This window comes from Dasypus novemcinctus, chromosome 23 (assembly GCF_030445035.2).
Source record: "Dasypus novemcinctus isolate mDasNov1 chromosome 23, mDasNov1.1.hap2, whole genome shotgun sequence".
In the NCBI taxonomy this organism is placed as follows: domain Eukaryota; kingdom Metazoa; phylum Chordata; class Mammalia; order Cingulata; family Dasypodidae; genus Dasypus; species Dasypus novemcinctus.
This window is the reverse complement of record NC_080695.1, coordinates 53,875,716-53,890,441: the sequence shown is the minus strand read 5'-3', so window position 1 is coordinate 53,890,441 and position 14,726 is coordinate 53,875,716. Positions and strand designations below refer to the sequence as shown.

The 14,726-nt window shown below is 40.4% G+C and overlaps 1 protein-coding gene across 5 annotated transcripts in view; it reads left to right on the top strand.

Moving 5' to 3' along the window:
* Positions 1–14,726, top strand: part of VPS35L (VPS35 endosomal protein sorting factor like) — a 121,406-nt gene that overhangs the window by 57,668 nt on the left and 49,012 nt on the right. For all 5 annotated transcript variants that reach the window (XM_058286359.2, XM_071211313.1, XM_071211312.1 and 2 more), the window contains 6 exons: positions 255–371; positions 2,541–2,594; positions 5,374–5,454; positions 11,599–11,661; positions 12,484–12,569; positions 13,752–13,832. In XM_058286359.2, the coding sequence (XP_058142342.1) occupies positions 255–371; positions 2,541–2,594; positions 5,374–5,454; positions 11,599–11,661; positions 12,484–12,569; positions 13,752–13,832 (482 nt within the window). The remainder of the gene's footprint in view (positions 1–254; positions 372–2,540; positions 2,595–5,373; positions 5,455–11,598; positions 11,662–12,483; positions 12,570–13,751; positions 13,833–14,726) is intronic.

Below are 14,726 nucleotides of genomic sequence, written 5' to 3'. Positions count from 1 at the left end.
TCTTCAGAATATTGGTGAAAAGCTTTGTCCAGTGGAATATTAATGGGCGACAAACTGGAACCATCACATGGAACTGGCTGTGTTTTTCCCATTTCTCAGACTGACTTGGGGAGGTCCATGCCAGAACTTTAGCAAAAGGCCATTGGAGGTCAACCCTGAGTCAAACTAAATTTTACGGCCTTTTCTTTTCTTGAAGGGTCAAGTTGCTCTGATTTAAAATTGCCAGTGGCATAATGGTTTGCTCCTTTTTTTAGCATCTCCTTTTTCGCTCATTGGGCTTAAACTTGGCCTTGGCTGATCCTCCTGAGAGTGATCGACTTCAGATTCTGAATGAAGCTTGGAAAGTTATCACTAAATTGAAGAACCCACAGGTGGGTGACCATTTAGAACCTTAGATTTAGACTGCCTTTTTTTGGTCCAAGTTATGCAGTTTAATTTTTCTTTAAAAACTTTATCTTTCAATGATACTTTATTCATAAAAGAAGAAATCTGCTTCTTTTAATTTTCTTAGTTGTTAGCCAGTATTGGAGAACTGCTAGCTTTAAAGATGTATTTCTTTGATTTTTGTGTCTTGATCTTGAGGCCTCAAGGTGCACTAAAAGTATAAAATTGCAAATCCTTGAGACTTTAAAAGATGCTTAACTTTGCAGAGAGCATCCAAAAATGCAGCCGTCTCTAGTATTTGGATTTGGAAAATGGAATTTATAAGATATTCATAAACTGAAGATCAACAGGTCAAACCAATAATTAGCAAAATGGAATTCCCGTTTCTGACCTTGCATGGAATCGACTGAAACCCTGGTCCCCCAAGCCTCGGTTGTAGGAAGTCTGAGGAAGGCAGACGTTGATGTCAGGGTCCATCGCGCGTGTGGTGATGGCCGTGATGGCGTAGGTTTGGGTTTCGTGTCTGTCCTTTTAGACATCATGCTGGCAGTTTATGTACCTGCCAGTAGGTGAACGGTATTGGCTGACTTGGGGGCTGCAGGAGCAGCTGGACAGACTCTGCTGCAGTGTCATCCCTCTCTTATTCGCAGTGAATAGCTGACTATGAATGTGTAGCCTCTGATGCAATCCTTTTTCCAAGGAAATAAACTGAGCACAATTATAAACCCCTGGCAATTACCACCTTTACAATAGTATATTGAGTGGTGATAATTTAGGAAAATTAAAAATGTCACAAAACTATATACCTAGGTATAGTTGAGCAAAAGCCTCATTGAACTTCAACTGCTGAAGTCCTCCATTTTACCTAGCACTGATTGGCTACCTAAAATAGCTCATTCCGGATCTTTAAGTCAAAAACCTTCTTAGAGCCATAAAAAGGAGTGAAGTTCTGATATAATGCTACAACCCAGATGAACCTTGAAGAAGTTGAGTAAAATAAGCCAGATTTGAAAGGACAAGTACTGTCTCATCTCACTATGAAATAGTGAAATAACTAGAATATGAAAATTCATAAGACAGAAAGAAGGTACAGGTTTCCAGGGGCTGGGGTTGGGCTGGCAGGTGGGGAGTTATTACTTACTGGGTACAGCTTCTCTTTGGGATGATAAGAATTTTGGTGATGGATGGTGATGATGGTGGCACAATAGTGGGAATGTAATTGATAATCACTGAATTGTGGTTAAAATGGGAAATTTTATATAGTATATATGCTACCATAATAATTAGGAAAACAAAAACAAAAACAACTACCTTCTGAAGCCTGTCCCTGGCACTGGGCTGGCTGTTCCTCAGTGGCCCGCAGTAGTCTGACACCAAAAGCCCTTACTTCTCCAGTTTTTAACTTCACACTCACCTTGTTAAGGTTACCTTAGCACCAGTTAGACCTGAGAATGTTCTTGGCTTTTTCTGTATGAATGAAATAGCTATTTTCTTCTCTGTCCCTTTCTTCTTTGTTTACCTTATGCTGTCAGAACAGAAAGGGTAAAGAGGGAGAAAGCCCTTGTTGGCTACATTTTTCCCCAGTTCTGGGCAGGCAGCCTAGCAATGTTGGTCCCTGTCATTGCAGACATTGCCTTGTCTCTCCATGGGCCCCCTTCCTACTTGAGTCTAATGCACACTTTCTTACCATCAGCCCCCCATGGGATAAATTGGCTCTTTCTTGAAGGTAGCCTGCTTTTCTCAGAACATGCAAAGTCATATTTTAAGCAAAGCTTGAGTATTCACCCAGATCTGCCATCAGTTTCTCTGCTGAGGGGTGAGGATTCCCCCGCGTGCATCTGAGAGCACCGCCCTTTGAACCCCTGGCTCTCCCAGTGTGCTCCGGCTTCCCAGATTTCCATATTGGCCAAAGTAGTAATTCAGAAATGAAAGTCTCATTAGTTTCAAGCAACTTAGGCTTTCTTATAATTCACTTCTCATGGTAAAATTTATCAGTGGGCCAAAGTTTTCTGTAAATAAACCACTCTGAAAATTCCTCTCACTTGTCAGTTCTTTTCAGTATCAAAACCTTAAGGAAAGTTGTAAATGATAAACTTCTGTCATGAAGTAAACCGTGTTATCCTTATTGTAAAGAAGCTTTTCCTTTTTCTTTGTAGGACTACATTAATTGTGCTGAAGTGTGGGTAGAATACACCTGCAAGCATTTCACGGTATGTGTGACTGTAATGTTGTCCTTGAAAGAATTGTACATTTTTGGGGTGTTTATAATAGTGAAGGAGTCTAGTTTCGACATTGAGGCATTTTACTTGTATAATTTGTAAGAATGACTTCCTTTACAGCAAGGGAGAATGAGGCAGTTGTATGTGTACTATAACACTGTTTCATATACGCTGCATTCTGCAAGGTTAAACCTTTTTTTTTTTTTTACCATAGGACCCCTTAGATATGTTCAAGTGCACTGCAGTTTTCCAAGGGGATTTAGTCAGCAGAGTTTCCCACATATATTTGACTTGCCTGTAATTTTTTCCTGAGCAAATAAAGACACTTTTTTCTCCCTAGGCATAGAGTAGAGCCTCAGATTGGGCAACACTGGGCTTGTCAAAGAGCAGGGCTTTAGCAGCAAGTAAAGAACTAGATTCAAATGCTATTGCCAGAGTAATTTCATTTTATTTTTATTTTTTTATTTTTTTTTAAAGATTTATTTTTTTTTTTATTTATTTAATTCCCCTCCCCCGGTTGTCTGTTCTCTGTGTCTCTTTGCTGCGTCTTGTTTCTTTGTCCGCTTCTGTTGTCGTCAGCAGCACGGGAAGTGTGGGCGGCGCCACTCCTGGGCAGGCTGCACCCTCCTTTGCGCTGGGCGGCTCTCCTTACAGGTGCACTCCTTGCGCGTGGGGCTCCCCCACGCGGGGGACACCCCTGCATGGCAGGGTACTCCTTGCGCACATCGGCACTGCGCATGGGCCAGCTGCACACGGGTCAAGGAGGCCCGCCCGGGGTTTGAACCTCGGACCTCCCATGTGGTAGACGGACACCCTAACCACTGGGCCAAAGTCCGTTTCCCTAATTTCATTTTAAGCACCTTTTAAAATTGAAGTATCCCATATATGCAGAAAAACACAAATATCCTAAGTTTGCTGTTTAATGAGTTTTTACCAAGTTTACCCATATAATTACCATTCAGAACAAGCAAGAAGAGATCACTGAACCCCAGAAGCTGTCTTTATTCCCCCTTTTAGTCACCCCTCCCCCAGCCTTTGGGGAGTTGAAGGTTACTGCTTTTCAGATCTCTAACACCAGAAATTGGTTTTGCTTTGTTTTCAGCATTATGGAACATCATTGATTTTGTACCTTTTGTTCAATTTTTTAAAAAAACTTTTTATTACAGAAGTGTTCAAACATATCTCTCCTAGAATTATCAGCTTATGACAGATCTTGTTTCATTTATGTCCCTATCTCTTCTCCCCATTCCTGGATTATTTTAAAGCAAATCCCAAACATCACATTGTTTCATCTTTAGAATTTCAGCATGTATCTCTAAAAATATAAGGATTCCTTTTTTTGAAGCAAAATCCCAAATGTATTATCCCAGTTAAAAATATTAAATAATTCCTTAATCTCATTAAATAATTAGTCCCTGTTCAAATTTCCACAGTTGTCTTTTTTTCTTAATTTCTTTCTTCAAAACAGTGCTAAAATAAGGTCCATATATTGCCATTGGCATGCTTCTTAAGTTTCTCTTAATCTGAAGGTTCTTTCTCCCCCATTCTTCCTTATTTTTTTTCCTCCTTATAATTTATTTGTTGAAGTAATTGGGTCATTTGTCCTGTTGAGTTTCTCAGTCTAGGTTTTGCTGAATTGCATCCCCATAATGGTGTATAACATGTTCCTCTTCCTCCAGTATTTCTTGTAAGTCGGCAGTTAGTTCTAGAGATTGAATGGGCCTCAGCTTTTATTTTTTGGCACGACTCTACCATGGGTGGCATGGTGCTTCTCCTGGGAGGCTCCTGGGAGACATCTGGTTGTCCCTTCCTCCAAGGTGGGAGCACCATTGAAGCTCATTGCCCGGATCTCATAGTTTATTAGGGGTTGCAAAATGGTGATAGTGTAGTAGTCCTTCTTTATTGATTAACTGGAATACTTGTTTAGAGAGAAGCTCCCCTGTCGGCAGTTTTGGCTACTCTGAGGTCCAGTTTGTACTGGAAAGGCAGGATTGACACTTGTTTTCTGTCCTTGTTTATTAGTTTTTTGAATAAAGAATAGGTCCCCTGGCATCCCCAAAGGTGACCAGTGAGTGGGAGTTGCTGTTTGCATTTAGGAATGCACAAATTGAAACATCCTTGTTATGTTTCATTTCGTTGCAGTTATATTATTCTTCCTGAGGTGCAAGTTGTCCTATCTTTGTCCAGGGGGTGCCATTTCAGGCTGGCTCTGAGTCCTTTTTTTTTTTTTTTTTTTAAAGGAGGTACTGGGGCTTGAACCCAGGACCTTGTACAAGGGAACCAGGCACTCAACAACTGAACTACATCTGCTCCCCACTGAGAGTTGGTTTTTTCATTTGTTGTTTTGTTTTTGTTTTCAGGAGGTAGTGGGAATTGAACCCAGGACCTTGTACATGGGAAGAAGGCGCTCAACCACTTGAGCTACGTCTGCTCCCCTCCAAGTCCTTTTGCCATGCCCTCAGTAGGCTTTGACACCTTCCTTGCTTTCTGGTAAACTGGAACGTACCAGGCTCCTTTACATATTTCTCATCTCAAACTTGGACTCTGGAGCTAGGAGAACATTAATAACCTCCTGACAAGGTTGCTTTGAGGCTTCTAGGTGAAGTGCCTGGCACATAGCAAGTGCTCTATAAAGAGTTGCCATTATGTTTTCTTTCCCATTAATGCTCATTAAACTCTGGCATGGGCCCATTTTACAGATGAGGAAGAAGAGGACAATCAAAACCTGTGATGAGTGTCTTACACCAGTTTGGTTTGTTTTCCCACTTAGAAACGAGAGGTGAACACGGTCCTGGCTGATGTCATCAAGCACATGACCCCAGATCGTGCTTTTGAAGATTCCTACCCTCAGGTAACAGACTTGTATTTCTCATTTCAACACAGTTAGGAATGTTCTTCTCTTGACCTAAATAGGCCTCTTGCATGGGTTGGGCCATAAAGTCAGATGGTCCTGGGTTTGAATCCTAGCCTAGTGCCCTTTAGTCCCATTACTTAATCTTGCTGTGCCTCGGTTTTTTCACCTGTAAAATGGGCATAATAATAGTCTCTCTTCCAAGTCATTGGGAGGATTAAATGAGTTGTGATATGGAATGTCTGGGCATAGTTGCTTGGCACATGATAAATGCTGAATAAACTTCATTATCACCACCACCAATGCATAAGGTGCCTCCCTTTTGTTCGCTTAAACCAGCTTTTTATTTGGAAATAAATTCAAGCTTACGGGAAAGTTGAAAGAATAGTACCAAGAATGCCCATAGAACCTTTGTCCAGATTTACCGACCACTAACATTTTGCCATATCTGCTTTATTATCATCATTCTGTGTATGTGTTTACACACAAATATATACACATGTACATTGTACACATATAAACAGATATATGCCTTGAAGAGACTGTTGATAGCAATATGGATGCTAAAGAGACTTTTTATGATGCCTTAGAAGTAAATGATTAAACTATTATTGAAATCTGGAGGAAAGGCAATCCATTTTTTAAAGTTGGAGAGAATTTAGCAAGATTAACTCCTGGTGTTTTATGGAAGGTAGAATTTGAAAATGACAGGCCTGGGCATTTAGCTGAAGAAATTTCCAAAGTAAACCCAGAGAGTGCAGCTTGGCTTCTGCTTGCAGCTTATAGCAAAATGCTAGATGAGAGCCATATGTTGAGGACTGAACTGTCGGGCACAAAGAAAACAGAAACTGATTTTGGAAATTCCAAGCCTCTGGAAATCAAGCTCCCAGATGAAAGTGCCCCACTGGAGGACTTAACTAAACTTGGAACTTGTAAATCAGGATTGAAGATGCTGTTATATTAGAAAGACTTGTGGAAAGTCCTACTGTCTGATGGCTTGGACCCCTGCTTCCTGCATGCTAAACCAACAGACATTTTGAGAGAACTATATGAACAAAACTACTGTCAGCCTGGAATAAAAGGGACATGGAAAGGAGAGATTGAAGGGGAAATAACTTCAAGAGGAAAACGATGGAAGCTGAGGTCTGGAATTAGGACATCACCTTGGGCCAAGGGAAGAACCCTACCCATGTGTACAAATAGGGTGAGTTTGCATCAGCAGTTGAAGAGGGTGGATGTTCCCGCCTGATGTTCTGGAAGAGTTTTGCTGTCCCAGGGTATAAAGAGGGTAGAACACATTCCCCAAAGGATTGGGAAGGACAGGTGGTCAACTCGTTGTTCCGAGAGGGTTGGGCCTGTATGCCAAAGACTAGGGGGAATGTTGCCTCCATGTCACAGTACTACGGGGGTTAAGACTCTAACCCAAAGATTGGGTAAGGTGTGGCAATCACCCCAACTCTCTTGGAGGGAGCGGTCTGGAGCTTGGTTGACACCCAGGTGCTAAATGAGGGTGGAATCAAGAAAATGGCCATTGGGCAAGCTGGTGGAAAGGGTCGGTCCCCATATGGCCCCAAGGAGAAGAAACCATCTTCTTAAGAAAGGCTCCCAGTCTTTGAAATGTGACAGAGGATTCCCTGCAGGTCTACTGAACTATAGAGAAACCATGACTCATCTTTATCTCCCAATTTCTCTTTATTATAAGGGAAATGTTTATCCTTTGTCCATTTGTATATTGGAAATAGACGAATTGTTTTATAAGTTTCAAAGGTCTAGAGCAGACAGGACTTTGTCCCAAGACAAACTGTATTTCTTTAAATTGATTGTGATATGATTTAGTACTTGCATTGTAACTGATTTAAGGTTTTTTTTTAATATTGTAATGTCTTTCTGGAATTCAGAGGGTGGAGTGTAGTAGTTTAATATTATTGATGAATTCCAAAAAGAAATAATTGGATTATGTTTGTAAACTGATTTCTCCTCTGGGCATATTAGATTATATTGGATTCATAGGTTTACTTGATTAATTAATTATGTAAACCTCTTATGCCAGTAGGGCATTGAGACCTCACCTACCAAAGGGTAGGGACTCACAGATAAAAGGCATGGCAAAGGACAGAGTTAAGGGTTTTTGATGTTGGAGTTTTGATGTTGGAGTTTGATGTTGAAGCCTTAAGCTAGAACCCCAGGAAGTAAGCACGCACAGTAAAGAGAAGCTAGCCCCAGGAAGAGAGAAACCCTGAGTCCAGGGAGAAGCAAGCCCTGGGAAGAAAGGAACCTTGAACCCAGAGAAGCAAGACCCTGGAAAGGAGGAACCTAGGAAGCCTGAACCCTTGCAGATGTCAACAGACATCTTGCTCCAACACGTGAAAATAGACTTTGGTGAGGAAAGTAACTTATACTTTATGGCCTGGTTATCTGTAAGCTCCTACCCCAAATAAATACCCTTTATAAAAACCAACCAATTTCTGGTATTTTGCATCAGCACCCCTTTGGCTTACTAAAACAACATGTGTGAACGTAAATTGTTTTTTGGAATCACTTGAGAATAAGTTGCTCACATCATGCCACTCTGCCCCTCAGTAAGTCACTGAGACTGACCTTGAACTTCACTTAGTATACAATGTTAGATACATTTTCTTATAAGAATTTTAGAATTTTTACATTTCATTAATTTAAGAAATTTTCCCCTTTTGCTAATTAAACTGGCTCATCATTACTATTTACGGAGCAGCCACTGACTACCTGATGTTTTACTCAGTGTGTTACCAACAGTTCATGGTTGTGCATAATGCCTAGTACAAAGCAGGCTCTGAGTAAATATTGTTTTGTTTTGTTTTGTTTTTTTAAAGATTTATTTATTTCTCTCCCCCACCCCCCATTGTCTGTTCTTTATGTTCATTTGCTGTGCGTTCTTCTGTGTCTGCTTGTATTCTCATTAGGCGGCTCCAGGAACCAATCCTGGGACCTTCTGGAGTGGGAGAGATGCGATTACTCTCTTGAACCACCTCAGCTCCCTTTTCTGCTTCATCTTCTTATTTTCTCTTCTCTGTGTCTCTTGTTATGTTATCTTGCTGCGTCAGCTCTCAGCATTTGCTGGCACTTCTGCTTAGGGCAGCTTTCCTGTGCTGGGCGGCATTCCCACGCAGGGAGACACTCCTGCGCAGGATGGCCTTCCAGTGTGGGCCAGCACTCCGTATGGGCCAGCTCGCCGCAGGGACCAGCTTGCCCTCACCAGGAGGCCCTGGGCATCGAACCCTGGACCTCCTATATGGTAGGCGGGAGCCCAGTTGGTTGAGCCACATCCTTTTCCCTGGGTAAATAAATATTCTTGAATAAATAAAGAGTATAGAAGAGGGGGCTCATATGCTTGTCGATTGTCAAGACCTTTGGCACACAAGAAAACTGATAGTGTGCATTAGAAATTTTGTGGAGAAATACTTAAAAAAATCTTAACTGCTGGAGACCAAATGGAAACCTTTAGAGAACGTAAACATTTTAAAGGAATGTACTCCTAAGAGAGAGAAGTATATAATAGGAAGAAGAAATTATTCTGTATCATCTAAAAGCAATTACTAAAAGTTGCCCAGGGCTTAGCCAGCATTGAGGAGAGCAGAAAGCTCCTTGGCTTAAGTGAGGGTTTAATCAAGGAAATTAAGCTGCATGGGTCTCTGGGAAACCGGCTTACCTCAGGGCGGACACAGAGAAGGTACCAGATGAGCCTAGAACATTGTGTATGTGTGTGTGTGCGCATGTGCGCGCATGCAGGAAAGTAAGGACGTGCTCAAAAACTGGGGACATGTGAAAAAGCACGAGACAGCTTGGAGGGGCTCCCATGGGCTCTGGTTGGGACAATTTGAGCATGTAAATAAGGATAGTAATGGATTATAATCCACTGAATGAAATGGGAAACCATGAGTTCCTCCTGATAATGAATAGATAAATCAATGAGGGAGAAGTTTGGGGGAGGGGTGAAGAGCTCTTCCTTATAGTAGAATGCCAGTTGAGAAAGGTGAATTGGAAAATCTCCATTTTGCAGCCATTATAATAAAGACAAGGTCAGGCAAGAATCATGAATAGGTGCTGGATCTAGAGGTGCGGGGGGGGGCTTCAGTGAAGAGCTGGATCTTGGCATATTTTGTAAGGTCTTCCCCTAGAGCAGGTATTCATTGCAAGGGGAACAAAAGTGACCATATAGTGAAGACATTGGGCAGGCCCTCGACCACCAGATCAAAATTTGTACCACCAACAAGGGACCGATGAACAACAAGGGACCGATGAACACCCTGTGTCCCCAGACCTGAGAGACACAGCGTCCCTGACTAGCATTCCACACAACCTGAATCTAATCATGGGGCAAAGTCAGGCAAGCCCAAAGGGAGGAGCAGGCTGTAAAGCCGTTGGCCTGTACTCTTCAAAACTATCAGTGTCTTGAATGAAAAAAACAGGCTGAGCAACTCTTCCAGATTGACACTGGCTAAAGGGACCTGAAAAAGAAGTACAGTGCATGAAATGACCTGCACTGAAGGGAGGGGGGAAATGCTGTGTAGGGCTTATTGAGACAACTGATGAGACTGAAATATAGATGATAGATTAGATTAAAAAGTGTTGTGATTATGTCAGTGTTAAATTCCCTTGAATTTGATAACAGTGCAGTGAAAATGTCAGAGAATATCCTTATTCTAGGAAATAACACTAAAATATTAAGGGGGGAGAGGCGTGGTGTTTGTAACCTATTCTCATATGGTTCAGGGGAAAGAAATGTTTTATAATGGGAGCGAATGATCAAGTCACTTTGGGAAAAAATGTTAAAAATTGGTGTTTTGGAGTAAAGAGTATATGGGAGTTCCCTCTACTATACTATTCTTTCAACTTTTCTGCAAATTTGAAATTATTTCAAAATGAAGAACAAAAATTGCCTGTGGATTGTGTGTTTACAAATTCTAGCATTATTGGATCTATAGGCAAGGAGCAAATGTGGCAAAATGTGAACAATTGTAGACTCTAAATGGGCATTGGTTGTATAATTTTTCCCATTTTCTTGATGTTTGAACATTTTCAAAAGAAATGTTGAAGGAAAAAGCTCTAATTTTGAAATGAGGAAAGGTGTGATGTGTAACTATACTTAAGTTTTTAAAAAGTTTCCTGTTCTACAAGGATTTGTTGTTCTGGATAAAGTTTCTGAAATGGTTTTACCCAGATAATCCTGCAGTATGCTAATGCTGTACCTTGAAGTATTGATTGTCCATCAGTTTTGAAGGTCTTTTCATATTGTTTTACTTGATTGTCCCAGTAAGCTACTGAAGTAGGAGATGAGGCAAGTTTCTCTCAATGAGAGGTGTTATTTAGATCATAGCAATTTCCTTTGCAGATGATTTAGGACAAGCGAAGTTCTTGAAAGTAAATTTTCTCTTTTTGACAGCAGTCAGGGTCAGGGGGGTACATTTTATTTAGAAAAAGTCCCTCTTTTGTTCTCCTGGGCAAAGCCCTGTCATCCTTTCTGTCATGACTGTGTACAACTCCCAGTGAGGTGCAAAGGTCCTCTGTGCCCTGACATCTGGCGCAGACCCGTGCTTTTGACCCTGCTGGCAGTGGTCCACCAGTGGTTCTCTGAAGTAGCCAAGCAGCACAGGGCTACAGTGGGCTGGAATGGGGCTGTGTCCAGTCTACCACCTGTTTTTGTAAATAAAGTTTTATTGAGACACAGTCACACACTCGTTTACATATTGTCAGTGGCTTATTTCACACTGCAGTGGCAGAGCCCTTTACAAAAACAGTTTATGTTTGCTGCAAATGACAGTGACCTCTGCCATTAATGGAGCACTGTCTGAGGGGCAGGCATAGCTCTAAGCACTTTCCATGTGCCATCCATTTAATCCTCATAGTGCCCTCATAAGATAGGTCCTGCTTTGTCTCCATTTCACAGATAAGGAAATTGAGGCAGGACAAGGAGGAGTTGCTTCCCCCAGATTCCAGTAGAGTAAGGTGGGCAACCTCAGACTGTGACAAGGCCTCCCTTACCCATGATTCCCGCTCCTTGAGCAATTCGGGGTTCACCGTATTATAATTGTAATTGTATGAAAGAGGGTTGCCTTTCTATAACTACTCATTATTTTATTAAAAACAATGTATTTTTTTGTTTCTCAGCTTCAAGCAATAATTAAGAAAGTTATTGCCTACTTCCATGATTTCTCAGTTCTTTTCTCAGTGGTAAGTAACATTTCTTAATGATCTTTGGAAATCTGTCACTAGGTCAGAGGTTCCCAACTTTCTTGGTCCCTGGTGCCTTTTGTGTCTTGGTAATTTTTCCATTGTGCTCCAGGTTCATAGAAATACTTACCAGTTCCTTTCATACAGTAGTTAGGTCTAAACAACTTAGTAAGTATTTATGTCCTAAAAACTTTAGCAGCTATTTGGGGAAAAAAATACATATGCATTGAAAGTAAAATACTATTTTTATAAACTTCATGCATCACTTATAAATGGGATGTATGTACCTGTTGGGCACTGTACAACTTCTCAAACCTGGCAATCAAATTGGGTACCTACCCTCATCTCCTTTTCCACATTGATGTTCAGAACAGTTTCTGGCTTTTTCTTCTATACTCTACTGTTGGAACAATGAAATACCTTGAACTAGTAGTTGTCTTGGTGCCTGACAGAGTTTATGTTCAAAGTGTCAAATTATTCTGTGACACCTCTGTGAGTTTGCTGCAGCACCTTGGGGAAGCACGAGCCAGATGATTCTACGTGCAGTTCTGTTCTCTGCCCTTTCCCTGAGCTCCCCTCTTCCCTGGCTTCCTTCCCTCCTCTGGTTTCCTTTACTATGCAGTCGCAGGACAGTAAATTGTTTTAAGAATAATAAAACCCCTTCAGATCTGTCTCCTTTCAGGTGGGTCCAGTTCTAACCCACCTCGGAGAGCCAGCACCTCTTCTACTTTTTTTGACCTCCAAAGAAAAAGCGCTCCACAGATTTCTGCCATAAGTAACTTGTACAAATTCACACGTAGAGTGCTTTTTTTTTTTTTTTAGGAAAAATTTCTGCCATTTCTAGACATGTTCCAAAAAGAGAGTGTGCGGGTGGAGGTGTGCAAATGCATCATGGAAGCCTTCATCAAGTAAGTGTGACGAAAGGTAGTCAGAGGCCCGATGACCGAGGGCCCGTGAAATCTCCCGATAGGAAGTCCATCTCTGTACATCGAGGACTAGCACTAGCAAAGGGATTGTATTTCTTACCTACAAACACATTGGAAGGAAAACCACGTTTAAAACAATAGTTAAGATAAAGTTGATCATTCGTGCTTAAAAAGACCAAGTAGCAATTAGAAGGAACCTGCCCAGCACCCACATTTTACTCTGATATGGTTTTGGAAGGAGCAGTCTTTTGATGGACTCCTTAGGGAGTGACATTTTTTAAAAATCAGAAGAAAGCCACACTTATCAAGGTACCAGAGCTAGAAAGTTTTCTCTTTTCAGTGCTTAGATTATAGCTCATTAATTTGTGATCAGTTTTCAAATTTTCCTTTTTTTTTTCAGTTGATTAAATCTGTTTCCCCAAACTGCCTACTGTTGGTGATACATAAAATAATTTGAGCTGGCACATGGAGAGATTTTTTTAAAGTTATTTATTTATTTTTAAGTATATTGGGGGAAAAAAGTACATAATTAGCCTGTTTAACATGTGATTTCATATATATTCTTTTTTTTAGGACAGGGGTTAAGTACCAAAAAAAGTATTAAATATTAAGTATGTAGTAGCTATGGTAAAAAAAAATGTTAGCTGGAACTCATCCAGAGTTTGGAAAATTGAGTTAGATGTTTTAAGCTTTCCCATGTTATTTTTCTAGAAGATTAATTCCATATGCTTGAGCAAATATACCTACTTTATTTATATAAAGGCTTATTGTATATGAGTTTGTTCTTTTATATTATTTGAAAAACCAAATTAATAATTTTGTCTGGCACTTAACACAGTTATAGACAGGTTGTGGACAATTCAGAGAGTATAAGAAACGTAGTATGAAAACCGGTATGCCATTTGCCTGATTTAGAAAATGTAGCTCTTTTACCATGACTTTGCAGATAGGAGAAGCTGTAAATGTGCAGAAGAGCAAACTTGCTATTTGAAAAAGAGAAGAGCAAACTAGAACATTGCTCATTACGGGCAAACTGCCTCGTGTTAAATGCCAGTCAGATCATTTGCTGCTTCTCAAATATGTACAGAAGGTGCAAACCAAATCTTTGCTTTCTTTCCGTTGCCTTCAGTGGACAGAGCTTTGTCTGTTATCGTTGTTTCTTAGGCATCAGCAAGAGCCCACCAAGGACCCTGTCATCCTGAATGCCCTGTTGCACATTTGTAAGACCATGCATGACTCTGTGAAGTAAGCAACGTTGAAAGTCGAAACGTGATGTGGACTGGGGCTGAATACCACCTAATATTCTGTTCCAGAACTACTGCTTTAAGCTGCCACTGTAGACAATGTTGCTTTATTGGGTCTTTTAAAATTCTTGCTAACGGGGACATTCCAGACCAGGAGAGGAGGGAGCTGAGAGGAATCTTCTTGAGAAAATGAGATGGCAGATGTTGTTACAAAGGGTTTTCTGTTGGGAGAAAAGGACTGATTTCATCCAAGTGAACTCAAATTCCAGGTCTCCAGGAGACTTTGAGAGCAGCAAATAGTATGATAATGAGCTCACTCATACAGTAACAGATCATTTTAATTTCATCTCATTATTCGCCAATTATTTGAAATTCATATGAAATTGCTTACATTCCTTATGAGAATGACTTTATTTGTTCAGTATATTTGAGGCTCAGAATGTTGCACTAGACGTGCCTTTGGGTCAAAGGCCAAATTATCACTCCTTTGCTTTCTAGCTTTAAAAAATTTTTTTTTTTTACGTTTCCATTTGACTGTGTTAAAAAATTTTTTTTTTTTACGTTTCCATTTGACTGTGCTTAAAGGCAATTTATCCTTATTTGTGAATTAAATTTTAGTTCCCAAAGAATTTTTAAACATAGGAGCTTGATTTACTGGAAAATGTTACAAGAATTGAGAATTTAATTAGCAAGAAGATGAATTATATTTCTTTTCATTTTAGAATCATCTATTTCTCTGACTCTTAGTGCTTTCAAATTTGTGGGTATTTACAAAAATCACAGTTTCAAGACTTTTCATAATAAGTGGAACTGGTAGATTTTAGGTAGACAAAAGTAGAAATAAAGGCACACAGAAAATTCAGAAAGTTAGTGTCTTAAAATAGAAGGTTTATTT